Raw genomic sequence first — 23,177 nt, forward strand, 5'->3', positions numbered from 1 at the left:
GGATATAATAGAGAGTGGAAGTGAAGAGGCACCTAATTTTCACTATTTCCTGTGGTTTGTTCCTGGATTCTATTTGTAATAATATACATATGACATATGTTTAAATGCCCTTTCACCTTTTCTTTTAAAGACACACACACACACACACACACACACACACACACACGCACGCGCGCGCGCGCGCGCGCGCACACTTTAAAACAGAGTCTTACTGTATTCCAAGCTGCTCTGGAATTTTCTATTTAGCCCTGGCTGCTCTCAGACTCATGTTCTACATACTTCAAGCTCCTAGGTGCCAGATTACTGTGTGTACCACCACACCTGGCCCTTTTTTCTTTTTTCAGCTCTTTTCCATTATGTGGCTGTGCATGAGTTGTCTAACCAGTTTCCCAGGGATGCTTATGTATGTAACTGTTTGCAGTCTGCTGCTGCACACTTAAGCGAACAATATTATTTACAGTTTGTCACATATATGCAAGCCCTTCTCCTGAACAGATTCCTGGAAATGGATTGTTGACTCAGAGGGTTGACACTCAGGATTGATTTGTGCAGTAAGGGCAGAAAAATGAGGTCGGCCAGTTAACTAATGACCTCCTGTAGCAGATAAGTCACTGATCCTTGTGAGTGTTCTCTTTGAAGGTCTTGTGCATTCTCATACCACTCTGTCTCTGCACCAGGCTGGAGACACCATGTTCAATCGAGCTAAGCTCCTCAACATAGGCTTCCAGGAGGCCTTGAAGGACCATGACTACAACTGCTTTGTGTTCAGTGATGTGGACCTCATTCCAATGGACGACCATAATGCCTACAGGTGTTTTTCACAGCCCCGGCACATTTCTGTTGCAATGGACAAGTTTGGGTTTAGGTAAGACATACTCTGAAAGAGCATGCTGCAAATGTGCTACATTTTAGGTGTGGTCTAAAAAATGTAGTTCTTCTTGAGTGCCCCTGGGCTCCGCAGGAGAACTCCACCTCTGAGACATGGTTGCTTTTTAAAAGTCTGTAGTCATTTATTGCTGGAGAAGGAGAGTCCAGCCATGCCTGTAGTTACTGTGTATCCTGATAACAGTTATTACTGTTTGGCACGGCTCTTATCTTAGGACTTCCTACAGACCCATGGCTGGATTTTCTCACCTTCTACTCTCCTCTGCCCCACAGTTTGGGAAGCAAAGTGGACCCCAAAATACACACTGATTCTAGAGCTTGGATATCTTGGCAGATGTCCCTCAGCATTGTCAAAGAAATATGGTTCTGTTTCCAAGAAGAACTTGGGCTTCTGCTCAAACATGGGGCTCTAACTTTTCTATCAAAGTGCTAGTGAAGACGCCAAATATTCCTGTCCCCAAGGGCAGGTGTGTGATCCAAACCTTATTGACATATGTAAAACATAGCTTTACAGTCAGTTGTTTAATCTTAAAAGTCAAGGGGCTAGACATAGTATATATGTGTATAAAAATGTATAACTTTAAATCCCAGAACTACAGAGGCAGAGGCAGGTTGATCTCCACAGTTCAAGGCTAGCCTTGCTACATTCTGAGTTCTAGGACAGCCAGAGCTTCATAGTAAGACCCTATCTTAATAAAAAATAAAAATAAAAAAAAAATCAAAGTCAGTAAGTGTGAAGTTTTGTTTCATAGTTGACATCCTTGTTTGCACTAAGCATAGAAATATTTTTGAATTATCATATCATATATGCTATCTTTCCCTTCCTTAAGTAAATGTGAAGCTGGAAGCTGCAGCTACCTGGGTTTAGACTGGCCCAGTATACTTGGCCTGTGCAGATAGCCTTTGTGTGAATATAGTTGCTCTCTGTCAGGCTGTTATTCTTGTCCTCTCTTCCTCCCTCACTTGATGAGGGCATGAGATCTGTAGCACCACATGGAACATAGGCCTCCCTGTGTCAGAGCTGTTTGGGATCTAAACCGAGTGTCACATTTAGACTCCTCAGGAATGAATCTGTGACCGCTTGTCTTCCTTCTTTTTGAATGTCTTCCCTTTGACAGGTTTGTACTCTGACCCTTCTTATTCCTCTCTTGAATTGTGATGAGGCCCAGGTAACCACTGAATTCATTACCCTAATACCAACAGTGGCTTGTAAACACCCTGTCAAGTTTGGTAAATAGAGCAGGTAGATAAGAAAAATAACGGAGATAGCATAATTGAATCTAGTTAAGATAGCATGTACTTCCACTGAATTAGGAATCTACGTCTAGAACAACACTGGTTAATAAGACCCATTATTAGTCTAGCCACCTTTGCTTTTAACCAACATCAAAGGTATAGGCATGGGAGCTGAGGCTATAGCTCAGTGATAGAGCAGTTGCCTGGCATGCTTGAGGCCCTGGATTCAGATCCCAGTTCTGTATTTGACCCCCCTCCCCAAAAGAAAGGTGTGTGAGGTGTGCCAAAAATGGATGATTTGATCCCTTAGTGATAGTATTTAAATTGGAATTCATTGCTTTAGATTCATCCAAGCAGAACCTCGGGGATCTTTGAAAAATAGTCCTTCTGAGCCAGTGAGGTGTTCTATCCCTCTAATTGTAGCAACTGGGAGGCTGAAGTTAGGTGGGTCATCTGTCCAAACATATACTAGGCAACTTAGTGAGTCAGACCAAGACGGGGTGTGTGGTGTGGTGTGTGTGTGTGTGTGTGTGTGTGTGTGTGTGTGTGTGTGTGTGTGTGTGTGTGTGTGTGTGTGTGGGGAGCGAGGGTTTCCCAGTTCAAGCATTGTGGCACATAACTGTAATCTTAGCACTTGGGAGGCCAAGTAAGGCAGGAGAATCGTGAGTTCAAGGCTAGCCTAGGATACAAAGTAAGAACTTTTCTCCACCCACAGCTTCCTCTTCAAAAAGGAGCCACTACTGATCTTCAGTTGTGTGTGCTCTGTGTGGTTTGGCTGGTGTTTTCCTTAGTTTATGTGATGGTTCTCAGTCTCCTTGGAGTCCAGTAGGAACCTGAGTGTAATTTGGAGTTGAATTAGGGAAACAGGAAACTGAAGCCTTTCGAGGGCCCTTGGACAGACCTTTATATGACCTTTGGGGCAGAGTCACCCTTCCTAATCATGAAGATGTTAAGATATCAAAGGTATAGAAGGACAAGAGCTCCCAGTGTTCCAGTACTTGGAAATGTGGAAAAGCAGGTTCATCATCTAGCTATGTCAGGATAAAGTAGAAAATCTGAGGCAGTTTCCAGAGTTGTAGCTGCCATTGTTAGGGTTATTGTGCCTTTGGGAGAATGGTAGATAAGAAGAACAATGAAGCATGGTGTGACAGTGGGCAGGGCCACCTAAATGAGGACTTCTTTGCAGGAACAAGGTACACAGAAAACAGATTGCAGAGTGACAGTAGAAGAGCTACTTAGCCTCCCTATAACTGACTGGTTTTCTATATAACCATAGGTACAGCACTGTACTCTTAGAAAAAAAGATTCTACACATCTCTGTGTGGCTAAGATAATCTGAACTGCCGGGCGTTGGTGGTGCATGCCTTTAATCCCCACACTTGGGAGGCAGAGGCAGGCGGATCTCTGTGAGTTCGAAGCCAGCCTGGTCTCCAGAGCGAGTGCCAGGATAGGCTCCAAAGCTACAGAGAAACCCTGTCTGGAAAAAAAAAAAAAAAGATAATCTGAACCCTGATATAAAAGCAAATTAAACACCAGAGCAACTGATTAGGGGCTGGATTTAGAAAGATGGTGACTAAGTAAACTGTGTTTTTAATCAGGGGAGCCGGGAGCAGATTTAACAATGATTTCCTCCCAGTGCCTAAGAAAAATTTCAGAAATAATTCATGTGGTCAGGTGCCTTTAATCCTAGCACTTGGGAGACAGGTGGGAAGATCTCTGAGTTCAAGGCCAACCTGGTCTACATTGTGAGTTGTAGACCATCCACGGATACGTAGACCTTGTCTCAAAGGGGGAAAAACGTTGGTGTATTTCGGTCGTTACTTGGAGTCAGAGCTTACTAACCATGGGCCTCTGTGTTTGTGCTTCCTCCCCAGCCTGCCTTATGTTCAGTACTTTGGAGGCGTCTCTGCCCTCAGTAAACAACAGTTTCTTGCCATCAATGGATTTCCTAATAATTATTGGGGCTGGGGAGGAGAAGATGATGACATTTTTAACAGGTAATATTCATAGTTCCTATCTCTTTCTGGTCTCCCGGGCTTTCTTTCCCATTTTTTGAATCAGTACTTGGTTATTCTGGAAGGATTAGCACCCAGGAGGGAGCAGTTCCCCCTCAGCCCCTGTGCTTAGGTCCATGCTCCTGTAGGTCCTATAGGTGCTTAGCAGAGTCTTTAGAAAACTGAGCTTCTGGGATTTTTTAGAACAGCTTTGGAAAATGTAAGATGGCTGTGGGATGGAAAGGCAGATTTCCTTTGACTTCCTACATGGACTTTGGTAAAGCTTGTGTCCTATGTGAAAGGACCGAGGAGATGGCTCAGTGGATAAAGCACTTTCCCTTGCAAGCATGGGACTTGAACTCAGAAGCCTGTAAAACCAGATGTGGCGGTGAGTGCATCTGTGACCCCAGCACTCTCTGGTGAGATGGGCCATGGGGATAAGAGAGTCCCCAGATTTGAGGTTCTTTTTAAAAGAAGACTTTGTATCTTGTTGTAGTCCCTTTTCAGTGTAAAGCAAGTTTCCTCCAACAGAATCTTTAAGCCATATTTTTATTTTGGAATATTTTAACCACAATTAAGAAAAAAACCAGAGTAGCTGGGCAGTGGTGGTGCACATCTTTAATCCCAGCACTCCGGAGACAGAGGCAGGTGGATCTCTGTGAATTCGAACCAGCCTGGTCTACAAGAGCTAGTTCCAGCACAGCCTCCAAATCCACAGAGAAACCCTGACTCAGAAAAAGAGAGAGAGAGAGAGAGCAGGGGGCTGGAGTGATGTCTCACTAGTTAAAAGCAATTACTACTCTTGCAGAGAACCCAAGTTTTGTTCTCAGGACCCGTCTTAGGTTTAGGTGTCTCACAACTGCCTGTAACTCCAGCTCCAGAGGATCCAATACCTTTTTCTGGAGTCTGTAGGCATCTGCACTCAGATGTACACAAACACATACACACAATAATAATAACTAAAAATAAAATTCATCAGCCAAGCATGATGGAGTACTTGGGAGGCAGAGGCAGGCAGATCTCTGTGAGTTTGAGGCCAGCCTGCTCTACAGAGTGAGTGCCAGGATAGCCAGAGCTACATAGTGAGACCCTTTCTCCAAAAAAAAAAAAAAAAAAAAAAAAGCATAAAAAAACAAAGGCAATAGTTTAGTGAGCCTGTGTGAAACCTGATCCATGCTCATTATGCTGTCTTACCACATCCAGTCCACACTGGCAAACCTGTCTCCTGTAGGTTACAGGTAGTAAAACTCATCTAGGAGCCAATCTGAACCCATTACCTGAATTGGGATACATTTGATGAGTTAACAGAAGGTGTCTGTTAGAACAGCATCCATGCCATTAAAGGTTACCACTATGTGAGAACTTGCCAAAGCTCCAAGTTCTTAATAAGGGCCTTTAAAAAAAAAACAAAAAAAAACTTGAGTATTAAAGTATGCAAACTGGTTACCAAGCATGCACACATTGAGCATATATTGCATACAGAGCATGGCAAGGCCCATCCAGCAGGGAAGATGCAAAGAACCGTGACACAGGCTTCAGACAGACACAACTACTTCATCAGAACCTTATCTGGGCAAACCCTCTGGACTGTTGTGGCAGTGCAAGGACTTTTGGTATACCACAGACCTGAATGGTCAGAAGGGTTGGGGAGGTAGGAGGTATTGAGAGCAGGACTAGAAAGATAGGGAGAGAAAGAAAAGCTTTATGTACCTGCTTACTGTATGCCAGACACTAAGACGAGCCCACAAGGAAAACATTGCCACAACCTTGCAGCTCATCCAGATCGGCCAGTCTCCCCCTAACTTGGATATTTAATGCCTTGATTTTGGGCCTTAATGAGTCAAACACTACAAATCTGTCATTTCATGATATTGGGAAGGAGTCTAAATTTTAACTGAAGTCTTCCTGGGCTGTGTGCCAGCATGATGCTGAGGGGTTGGGCTTAGTGAGCAGCTTTTAGGTCCATAATCTTGCAACTGAGCTACTAGACCCAAGCCTTGTGGCAACTATGGTAATGACTGTCTGTTTACTCTTTGCAGAATAGTTCATAAGGGAATGTCTATATCACGCCCAAATGCTGTAGTTGGAAGATGTCGCATGATACGACACTCAAGAGACAAGAAAAATGAGCCCAATCCTCAGAGGTATGTTCTCTGTGTTCTTTTTACTTATTTTTATGTTAGGTTTATTTTATTTTATGGATATGAGTGTTTTGCCTGTGTGTAAGTATGTGCACTACATGTGTGCCTGCTGTCCTTGGAGGTCAGAAGAGGTCATCTGGTCCTTTGGAATTGGAGTTGTGACCCACCGTGTAGGTTTCCTCTACAAGAGTAGCCAGTGCCATCTTTCTGGCTTTCTCCTCATTCGTATCACTCTCCCTCCTTTCCGGTGGGGCAGGCTGTAGTCAGGCTTCCCTCAGGGCCCTGTTCCTCCAGTGAGGTAGAGATGTTCCATTTGTGGTAACCATCCTGGGCAGGGGCTGTTGGGGAAGATGTTCAGATGTTGACCAGTTTCTTAAGATTTAAAATGATTCTCCCTTTGCACTTTTTCCCCTGGTAGGTTTGACCGGATTGCTCACACAAAGGAAACTATGCGCTTTGATGGTTTGAACTCACTTACCTACCAGGTGTTGAACGTAGAGAGATACCCATTATATACCAAAATCACAGTGGACATCGGGACACCAAGATAGCATTGTGGAACAAATAAGAGACCTGAAAATGGCCAGGGGCCTCAGATATGTGTCTCTGCCAATCGACTGGGCTGGTCCCTCTTATTTGTACAATCTGAATGATAGTTTTCCTTGCTGTCATTCAGACACCTTCCCAGATGCCCATGGTGAATGCAACATTCTCCCCAACCTGGCTTGGCACTGGATGAAATTCTCCAAGGTGTTTGTCAGTGTAAAAATGGTCAGCCTTTGGAGGCTTCTTGGACATGTCCTTCGTGTTACCTCCAAAGAAGCAGAACTGTACACAAGTCAAAACTTAGAGACTGTGGATCACATTCCCACTATTGAAACTGCTAAATTGTGAAATGGGTAAGAACTTTGCTTTAATCCGTGATGTTCAGACTTCACGACAAATTGAAGACTGCTGCTGGATTCAGATTGATATGATACTCTTGAATTTTTTTATACAAAAATCAAAATTTCAGTCAGTCTCATGTTCTGTTCCTGTCCTATGTTCTCTCATTGGTATGCAATTGCTACAATCACTGTGTGTGCCTGTGTTTTCTTAGCAAAAGAATTTTAAAACTTGAGCCTGGAAATTGGTGCCCTGTTAGTGTGTGGAGTCCGAGGCCTTGCACTCAGAGCAGGGGGCCTCAGGCCCTCCCACCCACATGGCCTTTCTCCAGATCCCTGGCTGATTTCTGAATGTAAAGCTTTGAGGATGTTTGTTTGTTTGTTTGTTTTTTAAGAAGCAGTTTGTGGTGTTTTAAAGAATAAATCTTAAAATAGATCTTCTAATTATGCTATAGCTTGATTTTTGTGTTGATCCAAATTGGAATAACTATTGAGTGTTAACTCATGACAATTTATTTTTCTAGGCATGCTATGTAAACTTGAATTTCCTATGTATTTTTATTGTAGTGTTTTAAATGTGGGGAAGGAACTGAGTATGTTGTAGGGAGAAAAATAATGTATGCTGTAGTGGTCATAGATGAGCCTCTGATTTGGCCGGCAGGCAGAACAAAATTACCCTCAGGTCCCCTGGTGAGGGCAAAGCTTACAGGTCAACATCGTCCTCCAGACCTCTGGGTCAGGCACTTGGGAGACAGCCTCTGACTACCTGGCAGAACTCTCCCTCCCCTCCCCCAGGTGAGCCTGGTCGAGGGACCCTCAGCCTCCTAGAACTGACCTCTCAGGGCCCTAGGCTGTGGGGTTGAAAAATCATAGCAGTCAGGTTGTTCACCGCCCCTCAGAGCCTCGTACCACACTCCCTGACCCGTCCAAAGTAACCAGTTCTTACTTCCCTCCTGCTTTCTTCTCCTCCCTTTTCATCCCTCTGCTTCCTTCCCTACAATTCCCTGTGGCACCCAGGGTCAGACTTCATTCTCCAGCATGATTGTGCCTTTTAATTAGAGGTCTAGAAAGTTCACTGGAACCCACACCTCCATCTTCCTGAGAATCCTGGTGCCTATAAAGTCTCTCATCACTACTCAGGGTTTTAGCAGGTGCTCCCATTCCTCAGTCGAATCCACGGGGATCATTCACAAACTCACCTGTGCTGGTGTGCAGTGCCTGGGTGAGGTAACCCGAGGCATTGAGACCATCATGCTGGGAGGGCTTGAAAGATATAGCCTGGGTTGAGATCCTATGATTAGCAGTCTGATCCCAGAGCTAAGCCCTTTTCTTCGTTCTGGCAGCCTGTGTAGATGCTGAGAGGAGGATGGCTCTGATCCTACCTGTGCCTTTATTGCTTTGAGCATCACAGTGCCTAACTTGCTGTTCTTTCCAGAAGCTTTTTTTTTTTTTTTTTTTTTAATGTGTGGGTTAGAAACTGTTATCCCCAGCCAAAGCAGTCAGGCTGTATAAGATCTGTGCTCCCTCCATTCCCCATGCCTCTAGAAGGCCATTGAAACTGAGACTGGCTGCACTGAGAAGACTTGGGAGAAATGGAGAGGACCTTTTTTTCTGTCCCCAGATCCTGACTTTTCCAAAGTGCCTTAAAAGAAGGGAGACAGATGCTGAGTGGTGTTGTCTGTGTCACCTCCTTGACTCCTGAAGCAAAACTGCCTTTTCTCAATGCTGTTCCTCTTGGGTTTTGTTCATGTCAAATGTGGTTAAATTTCAGAAGCAAGGGAAATTGTCTTGCCTGTTCCTCCACCTTCCAGTATTCTCCGAGGCACCTCGGGCCCAGTGCACAACTAAGATACTGCTGGGTATGGACATTTGCCCTGCCCAGGAGATGCCAGGGGTGTCAGCATCCTCTTTGGGGACTGGAGGATTGAGGAGTCAGGGAGCATTTCCTTCAGCTGGGAGTTCAGACACCAGTGTCACATGCTGTGCCTTTCTCTGTCTATATTTTTGCTGGTGACCTGTGTAGAGTGGCTTTGGAAAAGATCAGTGGCACAGGAAGTCAAAGGAAATGCTGTGCTGACCTTCAGCCTGGCAGGGTCCACACTGACCACTGGGCTGTTAGATACCTGTGATGCTGTGTATGTATTTTGATATGCTGTGTATGCAAATGTGTGTATTTACTCTTGGGCCTGGGGCTGGTGTGGGGGAGCTGTCTCTGACCTTGATGTTCAGAACAGACATCTGTATTTTTGCCTTTGAAATGCAGTAATATAACACAAATAAATGACCCTATCTTTGTAACTGTGGTTTCTCTTCTAATTTAAGAGGTTTGGGTAGCAAGGGAAGAGGGCAGCAACAAGCTACACATGCCTCCGAGAAGTCACAAGTTTCCTCATAGAACCTTCATTTTTCTTATCTGACAGTGGGAAGAGACCATGTAGAGACTATTTATTGTAGGCTTAAAAGATATGTTTAAACTAATGACCAATACTTCACAGGTACTCACTACATAGAATCCATTCCCAGTTCAAAATAAAATTGTCCCTAGAAGTTCTCTGGCCACAGTCTGCTATTCTCAACAAATGTCAGGATAGTTAAGGATAGATCTGAGAACCATCTGTGCAAGGTAGTCACAGTGTAAGTTACAGGCTATTTTCCCATATTGGGTTTCTTGCCAGGCAAGAAAGTTTAAACTAGTGTTATAGTGTTAGGGGATCAGAACCTAAGAGCCACCAGTCTTCAATAAGCCATTAAGCAAGTCGTAGCGAAAAGCAGGGAATGGAGATTTATTCAGTGTGGGTACTTAAGAGGTCCTGCGCCCCTCCCTCAAGTCTTTAGCTTCCTACAGTATGTTTAGGTTTAAGTAGAGGGTGGGAGATACGCACTACAAAATAGTCCTTATCAAGGAGTGGTCCCACCTATCATCATTGTCTTCAGCTCCAGTTAGCCTTTTCCTCCCAGCATGAGATTCGTGAGGAAATTCCAGTTCCCTAGGGGTGCATTGTCACTACAGTGTGATCCCTAAAGGAAGGGGCAGAAGTGTCTCCCTCTTTCACTTAAGATTTGTTCGTATTTTGAATTATGGTTATGTGTGTATGTACACATGCATGCAGGAGTCCAGGGAGGCCAGCAGAGGGCAGAATATCCTTTTGAGCTTAAGTCAGAGGTGGTTGTGAGCAGCCTGAAGTGGTTGCTGGGAACCCAATGTGGTCCTCTGTAAGAACAGTATGTGCTTTTAACCACTGAGCCATCTCTTTAGCCCCACCAGGGTCTCTTTAGAATACCTTCATTACCCTGGGACTATTAGTAAAGCATTTTAGTCGTGACTAGGTACTTAAAACAGTACACCCCAGGTGTGTCCTCTTTTATCCCATGTGTCAGGCACCACAGCCTCTCACAGGCTGACTGACTAGACTTGAAACAGGTCAAAGGTAATCAGTACACCGGAGATGCTGTTCTGGCTGTCCTACTAGAATGAGGTAAGAAAAATGAACATTAGATAGCCACCCCAGGGCCATCTGTGTTAGCTACACTACTGGAGCAATATGGTGGTTTCTGGCCTAAGCATCCATAGGAAATATTCAGATGTGACCTTCAAACATGGTGCACTAGGGCCTTTTGACAGTACTCTCATAGAGTCTAGTGAAAAAGAAAAACAATGTATTTTCCTTCTCACACATCACTTCTCTCAGCACTTCACATCTGACACCAGGTGTATGGACTCCCTCTAGTGTAAGTCATTCTATTATCATCTGCCAGAATTGCATGTCACCGGCTAAGGACTCAACCACAGGATTGCCCCTACCTTCAACACTAATAGCAAGTTAATAGGTTGTGACTTGCACTCCTGACCAGCTGGCTGTAAATCCCCAGGATCTTTGCTGCAGGGTCAACTAATTTGCCAGGGTGGTTCACAGAACTCAGGGAAACATACATTTACAGTTTGTTATAAAATGATAGTTCCATCCAGGCCTGGTAGTTAAGGCCTGTAATCCTAGGCACTCAGGGATGACGAAGGAGCATCACAAAAGGTCTGGGCCTGCCTGAGCAGACTAGTGAGATGTCCTCTCAAAAGTACAGAGAAGCAGTTGAAATAGCTCAGTAGTTGCTGGGCGTTGGTGGCTCACACCTTTAATCCCGGCACTTGGGAGGCAGAGGCAGGCAGATCTCTGTGAGTTCGAGGCCAGCCTGGTCTACAGAGTGAGTTCCAGGACAGCCTCCAACGCCACAGAGAAACCCTATCTCAGGAAGAAAGGGAGGGAGGGAAGGAAGGGAAGGGAGGGAGGGAGGAAGAGAGGGAGGGAAGGAAGGGAAGGGAGGGAGGGAGGAAGAAGGGAAGGGAGGGAGGGAGGAAGAGAGGGAGGGAAGGAAGGGAAGGGAGGGAGGGAGGGAAGGAGGATGAGAGAAAGAAGAAATAGTTCAATAGTTGAGCACTTGACTTATGTAGGTGAAACTCTAGGTCAATACTAATAAATATAAGTAGTAACAGAGGATATTGGGTCTGGGGAGATGGCTCAGTGGATAAGGGCTTTCTCTGTAAGCATGAGAACCTTAATTTGAATTCCCAGAATCCATGTAAAAGCCAGGCATGGGTGTAACCTCAGTTATAGAGAGAAGAACAAACCCAGGTTCCTCCTCTAGCCTTCCCATGTATTTCCATGCACACACACACAAACACACACACAGGGTCAGGCCTGTGGGAAGGGGAGGGGAACTCTATGCCTCCTCTGAGTGCACCCCCAGACATCTCCCAGAAGGTCACCCAAACACTGTTCTTTTGAGAAATTCTGAAGGCTTCATCTTGTGAGACTGACTATATGTGACCCATTTGTGATCTGCCAAACCTTTATCCCGTCATCACTCCTGTCGTGAGTTGAGAAGGCTGCTAGTTCCTAAGTCATCCTCATGATTTCGTCTTCCTAATGGCCAGCTTCCATCCAGGAGTCCCCCAGAAGTCACCTTCCTAAAACAAACGACATGCCTGTCCTGAAGGAGAGTCCAAGGAATATGTGCCAGGAACAAAGCCAAAAGTGAGGTATAAAGTTTCTACCACTGTTGCTAAGAAAGGTAGGAAAGTTTTAAGTGCGCTTTGCAAAGACCAAGCATGTGTCCCATCAACCGCAGTGAACACAGGCCTTGGCAACTTGTAAGGTCTGGGTTAAAAGAACAGAATGAGTAGGTGTAGTGGCACACACATGTAATCTCAGCACTCAGGAGGCTCAGTGGATCGCTGAGTTTGAGACCAATCTGGACTGCGAAGTGAGGCCATGTCTGGGGGAAAAAAAAAAAAAAAAAGAATTGGAACTTCTTACCTTGTCAGAAAGGAAATGAGATCTGGCTGAGCCAGTTCTGCCAGGCAAGCCTCATTTCCTCTTAGACCATGTCCGCAGGCAGGGAATACAGCTGCAGCATTCCTGTGGGCATGACCCACTCAAAGGTTATGAGGCAGAATGATTTTTGTGGGTATGGTGTTACAGGGTGAACATCATTAGATCAAAACTCAGAGGTATTTGAGGGCATGTTTACATCACCAAGACACAGGTCATGGTGACTGAAGAAGGTGAAGGGCAGAAGGCTGTCACAGATGTTACAGAGGTAGATGGGAAGGCAGAAAGCATACAAACAGTGGTCATTACTGCTGTGCTGCTTTCTCTGCCTATACCCAAAGGGTGGCTCTGGGCAAACCAGTTTCCCTCTCCAGACCTCTCTATTTTGTTTTTGGTTTTTGTTTTGTTTTTCAAGACAGGGTTTCTCTGTGTGGCCATGGCTTTTCCTGGAATTCACTTTGTAGACCAGGCCGGCCTCAAACTCAGAAATCTGCCTCTGCCTCCTGAGTGCTGGGATTAAAGGTGTGTGCTCATGCAAGAGCTCGAGCACTGGTGCGCACGCACGCGCGCGCGCGCACACACACACACACACACACACACACACACACACACACACACACACACTGCTTTGCTCTTGAACCCACCCCTGGTCTCCTGTGTAGTTCTGCCCTCCTAACAGAAAGTCTCCCAATTCTCTTGTCTAACCTTTTCTGTGATGTGGATAAATTAACTGTAACTCTTCATTTTCATTTGTGAAAACAGCAGGACTAACACTGCCCTCCACCCAGTCTCCACCTTAGTTAGGGTGAGGTGTTTTCTAACTGCTAAGGAAAGATCAGGAGGGGCTTGAAGGTAACCCTTCCCTTTGTTCTGTGCTGATTGCTGCATCCCCACCCCCAAATACTCCTTTGTCTCTGCTCTTTCTTTTTCTTTCTTTCTTTCTTTCTTTCTTTCTTTCTTTCTTTCTCTCTTTCTTTTAAGTGATGAATTCACCTTGCTGTCTTTTTTTTATTTTTATTTATTTATCATGTATACAGTGCATGCCAGAAGAGGACACCAGATCACATTACAGATGGTTGTGAGCCACCATGTGGTTGCTGGGAATTGAACTCAGAACCTCTGGAAGAGCAACAGTCAGTGCTCTTAACCCCTGAGCCATCTCTCCAGCCCCCTCTGCTCTTCTTTCATCCAATCACCTTTTACCTTTTCAAATCATGAAAATGAAGAGTTACAGTTGTTGATCATCCCCTGGATAAAGGGACCTGAGAGAGAGGCACGGGGAAGGGGGTAGAGTATGGGCTTCTCTCTATCCAGCTCCTGGGAGAAAGTGATCCAGGAACCAAGCTCCACATCAGGTCCATTTCAGCTGAACCATTCACCTTACAATGAAAAGGGTTAGGAGAGAAGACTCTCAGCAGAAATGCAGATAAAAAAACCAAAGTCTAGTGACGTACATTCCGTAGGCTGTAGCCAGATCTGGTGATTTAGGGTTGTAATTCCAACAGTCAAAAGGCTCAGGCAGCAAAGTTCAGAGTTTGAGGCCAGTGTGGCTAGAAAGAGTACCAGGCTAGCCTAGGCTATACGTGGCAAGACCCTGTTTCAAAAACAAAGCCAAGGGATATAGAGAGATGGCTTATTAGTTAAAAGCACTTGTTGCTCTTGCAGAGGACCCAGGTTAAGTTTCTAGTACCCACTTGGTGGCTCATAACTGGCTGTAACTCAAGTTACAGAGGATCCGACTCCTTATCCTGTCGTCCGTGGGCACTAGGCATGCATGTAGTGTACATGCGAGCAAAACATCTATACATATGAAGTAAGTCTAAAAAAAAACAAATTTTAAAAAGCCAAACAAATAAAACGATGAAATGTATTGTTCTATGTGCAAGAGTTAAAGAGAACAGTCTAATTCATAAAGACAGAAAGTAGAATGGTGGGTGCCAAGAGCTCCAGGGAGGGGAGGATAGGAGTTGGTGTATGAATACTGACTTTAAACAGACAGGAAAAGTTCTGGAGATGAATGGTAATAAGTGTACTTGGTGCACACAGAACTGAACTTCTTCAAATGGTCGTGTGAGCTAGAGAAATGACTTAGTGGTTACGAGCACTTGCTATTCTTCCAGAGGACCTTAGTTCAGTTCCCAGCATCTCCTAGACCTCTAGCTTCTAAGGATAACACCTTCTAGCCCCCTAGGGTACCTGCACATATGGCAATCACACACACACACACACACACACACACACACACACACAATAAATCTTAAAAGGTATGTTATGTTAAATATATTTCGCAAATTGTGTGTATGTGTGTGTGTACCAAGTGTGCTTGCCCCTGTGTGTACAAGCAGAGACCAGAGGTGGTCACTAGGTGTCCTCCTCTATTGCTTTCCATCTAATTGTTTAAGACTCTTCTCACTAGCCTTTCAGCTAGTATGGCTGGCTAGCGAGCCCTGTCTTCACCTTCTCAGTGCAGTGTTTGTAAGAGCACTGGCGTGCCTGGCTCTTACGTGTATGGTGGGGATCTGAACTGTGGTGATACCTTGTTTGTACAGATAAAGTGTGCCTGAAGATCACTGCTAACAGACAGACAAGAAGTGAGATGGCTGGGCAGGGAAAGGATTATAGGTGGGAGGAAACAGAAACTTGATCTCTTTTCAGTACAGAAGTTATTGAGGTAAGGTGTGGCTGTGGCTTGCTCCTTCATCTCTCTGATCTTTCAGCTTTTACCACTATATCTGACTCCAGGCTTTTATTATTAACTCCCATCAGAACTCAGGTAGCAAAAACAAAACAAAACAAACAAAAGAATTCGGGTAACACTGAACACAGGTTAAGAGGGTGACAGAGTGCAGTGGCTAGCCCCAGCATCCACCAAGAGGTTAGGAAGGTTAGGAAGGTTAGGGCCTGCCACCTGAGGACTGACAAATATTAGAGGCTTAACTTGATTTCTAAATCCAGACTGACAGTCTGCCCCAGAGGACTAGGTTTTCAGTTGCTACTTTTCCCTAAGACAAACATCCTTCCTCCCCAGGGAGGCTAGACCGTGCAAGGTTCTGACGTATGTACAATCATCCTTTAGTCAGGTGGGAATCGAGTGCAAAAAAGTGAAACAGGACTCGGGAAGAGCACAGACCAGAAAGCAAGACAGCAGAGCCCACTTGTTTTCATTTAGTGTTGGCAAAAACTAGGGGTTGGGCTTAATGGTTTTAAAAGTAAGAAGTGACAACTGAGGGCTAGATTATGCCTAGGGGTGAAAACAAGGAGAGTCACCTAGACAGGTTTTGTTGAGGTAGAGACAAAGATTTCCTGGTGTTGGGACATTGAGTTCTGGATCACACTGAGCTTGAAGGGCAGGTGAGACACTCCTGAGAGATGAGATCATGACTTGGTATTTGTGAGAGTGATGCTGAGCACCTACGAGTTAGGCAGAATGCCTACAGCTTCTTCCTCAACCTCCTGATCTGAGACAAAAGCCTGGCAGCTTAAAACAAATGTCTTGTAGGCTCTTATCTCCCACCAGCAGGCCCTGCTGATGGACTGGCTCGACAAGTTCCATGCTGGATCAGGATGCATTACACAAGTGGGCCAATCTACCATCCTGTCTTTCTTTAAACTGACCAAGTAGTTCGGGGAAATTCAAAGACTTCAAAAGCCTCAGCCCTCCAGAAGAGACTGGCCTTTTCTGGCTTTTGGAGTACCCCTTGCTTTTCAGAAGGTCTTTTTCTCCTAATGCCTGCTCTCTGTGTGTGTGTTTCCTCACCTGCAAGAAACGCCCTCCTTCAACTGTTGACACTGTTGCAGGGTTTGGGATTTCTCCGCTGTTGCACTTGAGAATTTTTCTGCCTTTTAATTTTTTAATTGGCAGAGGATATGAACCCAATGGGGACAGCGTTTTTGGGAGTGGCTAGTGGGAGACATAAATCTTAGAATTGGGCCTGTCCTCTGGCCCCACAATTCTGATTCTTGGAATTTAGTTGAAGAAACTAATCTGCTTCCTCTCACAAGATGTACATCCCCTGCTGTTAACCCTGGAAATGAGAAGCTTCCATCAAGATGGGGCTGTGCTAAGGAAAACGAAGTACATTTTACTGCACTATGGAGAATAAAGTGGACCTGTATTCACTTACTAGAAAGAGGTCTAAGAGAAAACAGAATATTTCCACATATGGCAGGGAGTTATGTCAAATTCTGCACAATTTAGTGCAGTTAGTATTGCATAATTGCTGGTGGGGTAGAAACATAAGCGGAGTATTGAGGATGAGTTTCCCTTCTCTTCACAGACTAGGGTCACGCTCTTGTTCTAGTACCCCAGGTGTACCTTGAGTTTGTGTTTTTAGGGACTGCCCCCATTGAGAGAATAAGCTGAAGGCTAAGGGTGTAGCATAGATAAAGCCCCAGTTCTCAGTTGAAAACACCACAAGAAAAAATGAGAAAGAGTAGTAGATGGATGGGGGAGGGGAGGTTCTACCCCTTGGAAAGCTGCGAATCTTAGAACACCTGGGAGGAGAGAAAGTCTTCCTTCCATGGGTGTGTGTGATAGAAGCTTGAGTCCTAAGCACATGTAGTAGGGTGTGGCTTCCCTGTGGATTCCCTGAAGAGCTTGAACAGGAGATCAGTGCAGGTTGGAAAGACTTGTAGAAATTTCTTGCTACTCTCTTAAGGGCAGCAGAACCCTCATGCCTGTTACACTTGTGCAGTAAAAACATTAAAGATAGAAACATTGGGAAGGCCCAGGCTGTGGTGGTGCACACCTTTAATCCCAGCACTTGGTAGACAGAGACAAGCGGATCTCTGTGTGTGTGAAGCCAGCCTGGTCTACAGAGCTAGTTCCAGGACAGCTAGGGCTGTTACACTGACAAACACTGTCTCAAAAACAAAAACAAAATAAAAAGTAAATAAATAAAAATGGAGAAGGAGAAGCAGCAGCAGCAGCAGCCCTGGGTCTGGAGGAGCAAGGTTGGCTGGAGTTGCCTGTTCCGGGGCCCTGTGAGGAACAGCAGTCTGGGAGGAAGTGAGCAGATCCCATTGCCAGTAGAACTTTGGTCTTAGAATCCAGGAGTCCTGGACTCTGCCCAGGAAGACCCTGACATCTGGATTTTGATATAGATGAGCCCCAGAGCCATGGGAGATTTGTTTCCGGGCCAGATGTAAACGCAGGCCAAATGGCCTGTGTTCCTGGACTCAGTCCCTGCTTCAGAGGCATATGCCAAGACAGGACCAACTAAAGGGCATGGCTTTATCTTTGAATCCTGTGTGGCAGGGTGCAAGGGCTGTGTGCCTGGCCTTGCCGGACTCTCAGTTCCATGGAGCCCAGCCAGCTGGAGCTTCCTGCATCAAGAGCCTTTGACAGTGAGCCACTAGAAGTGTCCAGTCGAGGCTGCTGGAACATTATTACAGGGCCTTCAGAGTGCTTCCTGCCTAACTTTGGTCTCCTTTGATGACAGCAGCACAGGAGACAAGCCAGTTCCAACACCTTCTTAGTTCCCAACATGGCAAAGGCCAATCCCAGAGGGGTGTGGGGGGGAAGCCTGGAGGACTCGCTAAGTGTCTGCACACTTACACCCCCTCCTCTGCTCTGTGATGCTCCTCACAATACTGGAAACTGAGACTCAAGGAGGTCTCATGCTACACGGGGTGACACAGGGAAAGGCAATTTTGGGAGGTTTTGTTTTGTGTTCATCAAGTCAAGGAACAGTGATTTATTTTTATGAGTCACGAGTGGCTGATGGGCTTAACTAAATTAACATTATCTCCATACCTCATTGATTCATATTCCATGTGCCTTACTCTGGATAGGTATCTACCCAGCCACAATGAGACTATGGAATGGAGGAGAGAAGGGCTGCATGTTGAGAAGAGAAACCTCCCTTATGACCAATACATCTGTTGGGCCAGCCATCCCAGACACCAGCTTGGGTCTATCCTAGCTCTATATCTGGTCCTAAGATTGTGTCCTTCATAGTCTCTGGCTTGGGTATTGAGTGTGGCTGGTGGGGTTCAGCCCCGCCTTCTGGATGTGTCTGGGCACTGTCCCTATTTTGTGCCTACTCTATAGCACATCTTCACTGTCACCACCTCCAAGAGTTCTAGGGTTCTTCATGGGAACAAGGACTGTTGCGCCTTTTTGTACCCTTTCTATCGCTGAAGTTATGCTGGCCCACTGATGGGATGCCTCATTTTGGAGGGTGTAGGCCATTAATGAAGCTGGGGAAGTCTGGACTTGTAGTCCTGAGTGGCCAAGGCATCTCTGATCCTCGTCTGGGCAGCGAGGTGATGATGAATCTTGTAGCTGCAAGCTGTGGCTCTGAGAAAACCAAGGGAGGTCTTCAGCTTTACTCCTCTGAGCCTTCTAACCAGTCAGGACTCCCATCCTCCTGTAAGACCTCAAAGACAGAAACAAAAGTCTACTTTGTCAATCCAGGAAACCAGAGGAGGGAGTGAGGGAGAAGGGACAGTTCTGAGGAACTCCCCAAGGGCATGGCACAGAGACCTCCTGGAACCAGGCTTTTATGCAAGTTTTGCTGGCCAGCTGGCTTTCCTGTGTTGAGTCTGTATCACGGAAGCTGCAGATTCACAGTTTGGCTTACAAAATGAGACACCAAACCTGTCCTGAGGGTATCTGGTGGTCCAGCTCCTGATTTCTTCCAAACAGAGCTCCTAGTGCAGGAAACTCTACCTCCAACAAGCAAGGGGCTGGAGAGGTGGCTCAGCAGTTAAGAGCAAGCGATGCTCTTATTGGAGGACCTGGGCTTGATTCCCAGCACCTACATGGTCATTCACAACCATCTGTACCTTCAGTTCCAGGGGCCCTAATGCCCCTTCTGACCTTTCCCAGCACCAAGCATGTATGTGGTGCATATATATACATACAAGCAAAACATCCATGCTTGCCAGGTGTTGGTGGCACACACCTCTAATCCCAGCACTTGGGAGACAGAGGCACGAGAATCTCAGTGAATTTGAGGCCAGCCCGGGCTACCAAGCAAGTTCCAGGCCAGCCAGGACTGTTATACAGAGAAACCCTATTTCGAAAAACAAAAACATTTACCCATTTTTCTGATGGGATACTTAGGTTGGTCCATAACTTAGTTACCACAGTAAATCTGGATGTGCAAGGATCTCTGTGATGTGTTCATTTGCAGCTCTTTAGGTAAACTAAACTATGAGGGGTATAGCTGAGTCATGCAGTATGGCAAATTTTCAGTTTTGGTTTTTAACTTTTTATTTTCTCAAGATTTACTTTTTTCTTTAATGTATATGAGTGCTTTGACTTCAAGTGTATGTTCAATGACTGTGGAGGCCAAAAGAGGGTGTTAGATCTCCTGAAACTGGAATTACAGATGGCTGTGGGTTGCCATATAGGTTCTGGGAACTGAACCTGGGTCCTCTGCAAGAGAGTCAATGCTCTTAACCACTGAGCCACCTCTCCAGCTCTATTTTTTTTTTTTTTTTGCTTGTTTGTTGTTTGATGTTTGTCATTTTTTGTTTGAGCAGAGTCTTTTGTAGCTAAGGTTGGTCTTGAACTTCCAATGTAGCCAAGGACACTGATCTTGTTTCTACCTCTCAGAGTGCTGGGATTGTAAGTATGTGCCACCATGCCTAGTTTTCTCCTTATAGTTTTTTGAGAAACTTCCATACAGATTTCCAGAGGCTGAACTCATTTTTTTAAATAGACACATACACATACACATACACATACACATACACATACACATACACATACACATACACATACACATACTCAACACATACAGAGACAGCACCACCTGCCCAAAATGAAAACAAAGACCCTATCCATTCAAGTCCATAGCTCTGGGAAAGTCTCTAAATGTACTAACCTTGCTTTTTGGCTTTCATAATTCTGCTTCTGGCTAACTGTTCTTGTTAACTGAAGTAGGCCAACCCAGGGCATGGTTTTTGTGCTTGAAAGTTCACACTGAGAAAGGCTCATTGCTACACTAGGATCCCGAACACCCACTGTAGTCACTGTCCAGCTAAAGGAGACTTTCCTTTGGCATAAACTCATGTCTGAGCAGTCTTCTCAGTCATCCCCACCAGCTGTGTGTAGGATTTCCCACATCCTCACCAAACTGCTTGTTTTTTTTTTAGGGAGTGCCATTCTGACTAGGATGAGATAAAATCTCAAGTTTTAATTTGCATTTCTCTATCAGGTTGAGCAACTTGAGTCTTATACAGAAAGTCCATGACAGTGTCTCTATCTTGTTTTCTCTATTCCCTACCCCCTACCCCCACTTGTAGAGTTTCGGGTTCTACTTTAAGCTTATTTTTGTGTTTTCAAGTGAACTGTTACCTCAGTATTAGTTAATCTGAGATATGAGCTTTCGAACTCAATCACCCCTTGGACTGACTAAGGTGAAACTTTTTGGTTAATGGCTAAACCCTGTCCCTAATTATTTCAGTTTATTGGCCACTTGAACTTCATCTTTTGAGGGCCATCTATTCATTAGTCTATTTTCATTGGGTTGTTCGATTTTTGGCTTAGGTTTGGAGTTGTTTCGTGTTCTAGATAATGAATCCTCTGCTAGATGTCCAGCTAGCAAAGTTTTCCTCCTGACTAATGGTTTGGGTTTCAAAGTTCATAAAACATAGGCTCCAGGAGTTTCTACTCTCAGAACACAGACTTTCCTCTTCATAACCCCTGTCTATCAGCCACTCCCACAATACTTCAGCCAATGGCTTAGGTGGACAAACTGGTATTTATAACTTTGTATGTAGAAAAGGGTCTTCCCCCCTCTAATTTCAAGAATTAACACCTCTAGGACAGAATGGCCTGCCTGTGTCCACTCTCTAAAGACTACTCGTTCAGTTTCCAGCTCCTAAATGGGTGTAATCCCAACTCTTGGGACATGGAGGCAGGAGGATCAGGAGGTCAAGGCCATTCTCAGCTATATAGCCAGTTCCAGGTCAGCCAGGGCTACCTCAATAGTGAGAGCCCGTCTTTGAGAAACAAAATGCCAAATGATAGCATGGTAACTGAGAAACTGACTTAGTGTTTTTGTTTTTGAGTCAGGCTCTCCATGAAAACCTGGTTGGCCTGTAACTCTGCCTGCCTCTGCCTCCCCCTGCTGGAATTAAAGTCACATCTGGCTTAGTGTTTTATGGTGAATACAATTAAGGTTAAACAGGGACACCTTTGCTCGTAGGTTTTATTCCTTTCATTCCCATCTCTACTTATTATTTTAAAAAGTAGGTGTTAGAATCTTTGTGAGTTCAAGGCCAGGCTGGTCTCCAGAGCGAGTGCCAGGATAGGCTCCAAAGCTACACAGAGAAACCCTGTCTCGAAAAACCAAAAATAAATAAATAAATAAATAAATAAATAAATAAATAGGTAGAACCGATCAGCATTAAAGCCTGAACCTTTCATAGGCAATCCTTGAGCTTATGATCCCTTTGACTCTGAAGGGGTGGGAATGCCACATCAACTTTTCCAAGTAGAAGGATGGTCCCCTGTGGGCACTTGGTATTGGCTACCTAAGACACAACCAGGTGGGCCTTCAGGGGGCTTGCCTGTTTTGATGGGTGCATGAGCTCTCTTCTGGAACCGATTCCTCCCATAACTGGCTCTATCTGCAAGCCCAAGCCTCCTGGTTTCTGGGTACTTTCTTCTTTGGTTTGCTTTCCTCGTCCTTGTTTTCTGAATCAGGATGGGCTCAGCACTTGCTGCCCTCTGATCCAGCTGTCTCTCTTGTGTGCTTCGACTTGGAAGCTCAGCTGTGGTGTCAGACAATCCCAATTATTTTCTGGCTCCCATATGTTGTCCTTCATTGAGAAATACTTCTACTTTAGAAGGTACCTGTTGAGGTCCATAAAAATGGCTTCCCTTCCTCTTGGCTTCAGGTCAGAGAGTTCAAAACTATACTTACTCTTCCAAGACTAAAGTCATAACACCTGCAGGTCTCAGGTGTGGCTACTGTAGGATGTTTGGCATGGATGTCTGATCTAAATGACAAGAGACTTGGTCTGAGGTGTGGTTACTCTTAATCCTCGAGGCCAGATAATGAGAGATTTAGTCTAAAGCATGATTACTACATGTTTGGAGAATTAAGGAAGAAACTCTGTTCCTTGTATCATGCTAAAGAAATCTTTTGCCATTTTCCCCTTTTTGGTTTGGGTATATTAGAATGTTGAAGAATAAATTTGGTGTGTTCAGTATTCACTGGATTTCCCTCCTTACTCTATTCGGTGTCTCTATCTTTTCCTTTGTATCTTTACCTGCCATTTCTTAGTCCACACTCCCCGTCTCAGGTACAAGCCAGGCAAGTTGGCTGGATCCATCTGAAGCCCACCAAAAGACAGATTCCTACAGATGCCCCCTCAATGTGAGACACAAACAAACACAGGCTCCTACAGACTGTCGCAACAACATGGGGTTACTACAGATGGCAACTACAGGTACCTCTCTCTACCCTTCCATTTATGACTCAAGGAAGACTATCTACCACAAATTCCTCTTCTCCAAATATACTGTGTGTGTGTGTGTGTGTGTGTGTGTGTGTGTGTGTGAGAGAGAGAGAGAGAGAGAGAGAGAGAGAGAGTGTGACAGTGTGTGTGTGTGTGTGTGTGTGTGTGTGTGTGTGTGTGACAGTGTGTGTGTGGTGGTATTATTCAGAGCAGCACCCACAAGTCCTGGAAGAGCTGGCCCTGTGCTGCCAGCATGTTGTTCAGACTGGCAAAGTCAGTGACCACAGTTTTTTG

The 23,177-nt window shown here is 45.1% G+C and overlaps 1 protein-coding gene across 1 annotated transcript in view; it reads left to right on the plus strand.

Moving 5' to 3' along the window:
* B4galt1 (beta-1,4-galactosyltransferase 1) overlaps positions 1-6,853 on the plus strand; it is a 45,053-nt gene extending 38,200 nt beyond the window's left edge. The window contains 4 exon segments of the mRNA NM_001246691.1: positions 678-865; positions 3,996-4,118; positions 6,155-6,259; positions 6,675-6,853. Coding sequence (NP_001233620.1) covers positions 678-865; positions 3,996-4,118; positions 6,155-6,259; positions 6,675-6,807 — 549 coding nt within the window. The 3' untranslated portion in view covers positions 6,808-6,853.
* The last annotated feature ends 16,324 nt before the right edge of the window (positions 6,854-23,177 follow it).

This window comes from Cricetulus griseus, chromosome 2 (assembly GCF_003668045.3).
Source record: "Cricetulus griseus strain 17A/GY chromosome 2, alternate assembly CriGri-PICRH-1.0, whole genome shotgun sequence".
NCBI classification, from domain to species: Eukaryota; Metazoa; Chordata; class Mammalia; order Rodentia; family Cricetidae; genus Cricetulus; species Cricetulus griseus.